This window comes from Saccopteryx leptura, chromosome 3 (genome assembly GCF_036850995.1).
Source record: "Saccopteryx leptura isolate mSacLep1 chromosome 3, mSacLep1_pri_phased_curated, whole genome shotgun sequence".
In the NCBI taxonomy this organism is placed as follows: Eukaryota; Metazoa; Chordata; class Mammalia; order Chiroptera; family Emballonuridae; genus Saccopteryx; species Saccopteryx leptura.
Window position 1 is genome coordinate 262,230,369 of NC_089505.1, and position 6,325 is coordinate 262,236,693.

General features: G+C 39.8%; 1 protein-coding gene across 2 annotated transcripts in view; it reads left to right on the forward strand.

Moving 5' to 3' along the window:
• PPP4R3B (protein phosphatase 4 regulatory subunit 3B) overlaps positions 1-2,254 on the forward strand; it is a 62,145-nt gene extending 59,891 nt beyond the window's left edge. For both annotated transcript variants that reach the window (XM_066378231.1, XM_066378230.1), the window contains exon 16: positions 591-2,254. In XM_066378231.1, coding sequence (XP_066234328.1) covers positions 591-686 — 96 coding nt within the window. In that variant the 3' untranslated portion in view covers positions 687-2,254. The remainder of the gene's footprint in view (positions 1-590) is intronic.
• Positions 2,255-6,325: the final 4,071 nt, after the last annotated feature.

Consider the following 6,325-nt stretch of genomic DNA (forward strand, 5'->3'; position numbering starts at 1 on the left):
CTGCCTATTCTCTCTGGTTTAAAATTAGAATCCAAGATTTTTCCAAGCTCCAAATATCATTATTCTTTGTCAGCCAAATTGTTTGGAAATATAGTGGTGGTGCAGTGGATGGACTCAAGTGCTAACCAAGGTCGCCACTTTGAGCACTGGCCCCACCTGCTTGAGCGCGGGGTTGCAGGCTTGAGCGTGAATCATAGACATGACCCTATGGTCCCTGGCTTAAGCCCAAAGGTCGCTGGCTTGAAGACCAAGGTCATTGGCTTGAGCAAGGAGTCACTGGCTTGGCCGAAGCCCCATGGTCAAGGCACGTCTAAGAAGCAATCAATGAACAACTAAAGTGCCGCAAAAAAAGTTGATGCTTCTCATCTCTCTCCTTCTTCCTGTCTGTCTCTGCTTCTGCCTCTGTCCGTCCATTTCTCAATAAAACAAAGAAAAATCCAAAAAAAAAAATAGAGAAGTTGAGGGTAACTTAAAGAGTGTCACCAGTTATACTTACTAAGTGTTCATAATTTCAGGCAGTTCCTTTCTCAGATTCAGATATATCTCTTTAAGTTACATATGTTTAAAATTTTTTTCTTATTCTTCAATAGGGAAGTTTGGTTGGTTTAGTGGATTATCCTGATGATGAAGAGGAAGATGAAGAAGAAGAAACATCTCCCAGGAAAAGACCTCGCCTAGGCTCATAAAATATTTACTGGGGACCCTCAACATGTGGTCTTAATGAAATGCTGCAGCTGTTCAATGAGCTGAAAATCGGAATCAGAAAGCTCTGTCACTTGAACTTACAAATATACAAGGAGTAGCAAAAGACACTTGATATACCAGCTAGGAGAGTTTACTTCTGTAAAATAACAACAACAAAACAGGCTTCCCAGGAACTTGATCACATGCTAGTAACTAAGGGGTTTGCCTTATAGGCCGTCAAAAAAAATGGTTAGTTATAGAACCTGAGAGATAGTTTCTCAGCAGGGAAACTCTCAGGTTTGGGACGGTTTTAGGGGAGGGACATGGTTGATAAAAGAATGTTAATTCAGGGTTGCTCCAGGAGGGTGTCAATCTAGAAACAACTATAAAACTTCAGTTGAAAACCCAATAACATTACTTGTACAATGGTGCTGGCCATGTTCTTTTAATCAGTTGCCTCTTTTTAAAAGAAATTTTTATGGAACACAAATTTAACTATCATTAAAAAAAATGGAGTTAAGCCGTTGAGACCATTTCTTTGAAGATTTAATAGAAATTCAGCCTTTCTATGTAGTTGGAGGGAAGGATATTACAGCACACATTGAGCTTCCACACCCAGAATTTCCACACCCAGAATTTCCACATGTATTTTGATGAAAACAAACAAGCTGGATTCAAAATGGACAGATTTGTTAATAAAACTTTGAATCAGTACTTTTAGAGATAACAGATGCCAAGAATCAGTACAGTAATATTCCAAAATGGTTTTTTTTTCTAGAAACGGAAGTAGACTGAACAGAATATTTTCAGCTACCTACCAGTACAATCTTTTGTAGAAGATATTTGAAGTTACTTTCTGCTTTGTTAGTAAATTGTCTCTCCAGAGCTGCAGGCAATTTTTAAAGTGTCATTTAGAAAGACTAACATACAAAGAATAGTGCTGAATTCAGTGGAATTGAATATCTAGAGGCCATTTTGATCCAAGAAGTTACTTCACTGTCAAAGCCAGTAAGCAGCACTTGAAGCTTCTCCATAAACAAAAAGGGTATAATATGAAAGCTGCTTTTTTTAAAGAGTAAAAGCACATTCCATGTACGTAAATGAATTTTAAATAAGTTGAGGCAAACAGTTACGAGGTTTTATTTTTAGAACAAGCAAGTTAACTGTAAATATTTTAATGTTAGTTTGCTCATCTATGATCTGAGATAATGCTGAGAAAAACATCCCCTAAACTACAACTTGATGCATTGGGAAAAAAAGCTAAAAGTAGTAATTCCAGCTACAGTCTTCAGATCACCCTTGTAATGTGTTATGGGTCCGTTTTTCTTGGAATAGCTTTAACTGAAGCAGTTTTCCCTGTTTTGGAGATTTTGTAGTTAATTTTAATTTTGGCTATTGTTTAGAAAAGATGGGCTGTCTGTGTAGATATGAAGTATAGTTTTTCCATAAGACAGATGTTTATTTTGTATTAAAAATACCACTGTACTTGTTTTACACCATTTGTATACATGTGGTGATATTAATGCTGAACTGTAAAATTCAGGAATTAAAATGTGATCCTGTAATTCTATGATTGTTGCTTTTGTTTGTTTTGTTGTAAATATAAGTTAACTCCATTTGAGATATGTCCATTTTACAATTATCTTCTAAAAGCCAATAAATTATCCATATTTATTATAAACCACTAGGTCATCATACACCAATCTGAATGAAAGAATTTAAAGAAGCAAAGGTCAACTACACTTTAAAGATCACTGACTCTACTTACAGAAAGTGTGCCTTGGGCAAATAAAGTCCCAGCACCAAAGCATCACAACATGGGCTGTTACCACTTCTTTGATTATAGGTACATATAAGGAAAAAGGCCTTCCACCTCATAAGATGAAGTGAGTGACTTAAGGTAATTTAAACCAAGATCAGGAACATTGTCACATGAATACATTTTCTTTCAAGCAAGTTTTATCATGCCCCTTCACTCTTAGCTCTTACTAAATTTCTTGTAAGCTAAGAAGCCCAGGCCTAAAGCATGCCCCTGTGAACTCTTGACTCTTCCTGATTAAGTAACTTTAAGTTCCAGTAGGAAGTACTACCTTTACATCTTATGAAGTTTAATTTTGCTTTCTGAAGAACTGCCATAAATCTTAAACATTTAAATCATCATTGTCATAGGAACCTTTTCTTAGAGCACAAATGTGATTTTTTTTTAATTACAGGGTAACACTTTTCTTGGTACATATGCTCATCCACAATGATATGAGAACAGGACTTAAAATAGCCCTTAGAATAATAACTTAAGATTCCATATGTTAGCTGCTCTTAAATGACTACCCTCTGACAGACCAGGATTTTTATATCTTTACCCTCACTCAGTGAGGCAAGCCAGAGCCCACATTTGTATGCCTGAGGTTCTCTTAAAATTTTATCTGTAAACATGTATCCAATATAAAAACTATTTTTTAATAAAAAGTTACATGAAACAGATTTCTGTGTTTTAATCAGTAGTTTTTCCTCTTGTCCACTAAGTGATAAAAATTAACAAATGTAATACTGTTTTTTCTCCACAGGTTGAAGTTTTGGAACTAAAATAATTTTGGTATCCCTTTTAAAAAAAATTTTAACTGTAGATTTAAAGAAATAAAATGGAATTATAAATTAAACTTCAGGAGTGGCCCATAACTAGGAAAGGGTTGCTTGTGGGATGACACAACACAGGATGTTTCTGAAAGAAAAGTCTATGGACAGTCTTGTACTTACCAATTTTTTGACTTGATGATGATGCAGAAGTGATACACATTCAGCACAAACCATACTTCAAATTTTGAATTTTGATCTTTTCCCACGCTAGGGATAAGCAGTACAATACTCTCATGGTGCTGCACAGCAAGCCACAGCTCCCAGTCAGCCATGAGATCACAAGGATAAACAACCAATTCTGTAAAATACACTGTTTCCAAGTGTTTTCTTGAATATTGTGTTTCGCACTGGCTGATTGGCTCAGTAGTACAACGGCCTGGAGTGTGTATGGTCCCGGGTTTGATTTCCGGTCAGGGGACACAGAAGTGCCCATCTGCTTCACCCTTCCCCCTCTCACTTTTCTCTCTTCTCCCCTCCTGCAGCCATGGATTGATTGGATTGGAGCCAGTTGGCTTGGGGCACTGAGGATGGTTCCCTGGCTTCTGCCTCAGGCACTAAAAAATGGCTCCAGTTACAACAGAGCAAGGGCCCCAGGTGGGCAGAGCATCACCCCGTAGTGGGCTTGCCAGGTGGATCCCAGCTGGTGTGCATGTGGGAGTCTGTCTCTGCTTCCCCTACCCTCACTAAAAAAAAAAAAAAAAAAAAGATTATTGTGTTTCATGATTTTAAGTCCCATAATGTCTACAAAATACCCATCTGTGTTTCCTTATTCTGGTGAAACGCAGAGGAAGGCAATTTCTCTTCTTAAGATGAAACTTAAGATAATTGCTTAACTATAAGCTAGTATAAGTTCTGAGCACATGTAAGATAGGCAGGGCTAAGCTATGGCATTCAGTAGGTTAGGTACATTAAATACATTTTCAACCTGGGTTAATCAGGATATAACCCTATCATAAGTAAAGGGAAATCTGTATTCTGATTATCTTGAAGCAAACAGACTACAGAAAACCACCCAGAATCTCTTCACATACAAAAGACACGGCAGCATTCCCCTCAACAGGCTCAGTTGATTGTTCCTGTTACCTGTTTTAATAGTTGCTTTTCTAAACAGAGTAATTGAGTATTTTTAACACCCCCCATCTATTTTCCAAGTCCTATTTGCTCCTGCCTCAAATGCAAGATGCTAAAATCTATCTTACCACTGCCCAAGATAACTACTCTTATACTTTATACCTGGTATACCCACAACTACTCTAACACCCAACTCACCCAAGAGCCTCCATACAGCAGCCACACATCTTTTTTAAAAATGAACATTATGATCATGTAACTTACCTGCTTTAAAACTTTTCAATGACTGTCCAGTGCTATAAAATTTAAAATCCTCACCTGACCAGGTGGTGGCGCAGTGGATAGAGTATTAGCCTGGAACACAGAGGACCCAGGTTCAAAACCCTGATGTTGCCAGCTTAAGTATGGGCTCATCCACAGGCTCACCAGCTTGAGCGTGGGTTCACTGGTTTGAGCACGGGATCATAGACATGAGCTTGAGCACAAAGGTCAATGGCTTGAAGCCCAACGTCACTGGCTTAAGCAAGAGATTGCTGGCTCTGCTGGACCCCCACCTCTAGTCAAGGCACATATGAGAAAGCAATCGATGAACAACTAAGGTGTTGCAACGAAAAACTGATGATTGATACTTCTCATCTCTCTCCCTTCCTGCCTGTCTATCCTTGTCTGTCCCTTTTTCTCAATAATTAAAAAAAATTTAAATTCTCACAGACCTTACAAGGGCTTGCAAATCAGTACCCCCACCTATCTCTAATTCCCTGTGTTAACCTTCTGCCCTCATCCTATTTATACCCTAGCCCAGTGGTCCCCAACCCCCGGGCCGCAGACCGGTACCGGTCTGTGGGCCATTTGGTACCGGTCCGCAGAGAAAGAATAAATAACTTACATTATTTCTGTTTTATTTATATTTAAGTCTAAGTGATGTTTTATTTTTTAAAAATGACCAGATTCCCTCTGTTACATCGTCTAAGACTCACTCTTTTTTTTTTTTTTTTTGCATTTTTCTGAAGCTGGAAACAGGGAGAGACAGTCAGACAGACTCCCGCATGCGCCCGACCGGGATCCACCCGGCACGCCCACCAGGGGCGATGCTCTGCCCACCAGGGGGCGATGCTCTGCCCATCCTGGGCGTCGCCATGTTGCGACCCTCCTGGGCGTCGCCATGTTGCGACCAGAGCCACTCCAGCGCCTGGGGCAGAGGCCACAGAGCCATCCCCAGCGCCCCGGCCATCTCTGCTCCAATGGAGCCTTGGCTGCGGGAGGGGAAGAGAGAGACAGAGAGGAAGGCGCGGCGGAGGAGTGGAGAAGCAAATGGGCGCTTCTCCTATGTGCCCTGGCCGGGAATCGTAAGACTCACTCTTGACGCTTGTCTCGGTCACGTGATACATTTATCTGTCCCACCCTAAAGGCCGGTCCGTGAAAATATTTTCTGACATTAAACTGGTCCATGGCCCAAAAAAGGTTGGGGACCACTGCTCTAGCCATATGGACAGCTCAGAATGCACTTTATTATTTCCTGCTGCAGGACCTACCTGAGTGGGTTTCTTACCTTTCTTCCTGCAATCAGATTAGCCTTCCAATCAGATTAAACAATGCTTTCTTAAAGAGGCCTGGCTAGCTCTGTTTATAATACTGTACTTTTTCCTTCTAACACAGCTCTTTGGGCCTTCTTCACTAGCTCCCTAAAGGTGGGGACCCTGCGGATCTAGCTGACTCCTGTATCCTTAGTACTTAGCACAATGTTTAGTAGAAACAATAGGTAACCAAGTTTGAACAAATAAATGCACTATCAATTAGTTTTCTGTATCTTCTCTCCAAGAAACATTCAGAAATTGATATTAAACTGGTTAGCAAGAGTAGCTGCCTTCCCCAACCACCCTTTACATTAAATGTTTAATAAAACAGTAATAATGAGCTTATATCTGCATTTATAAGC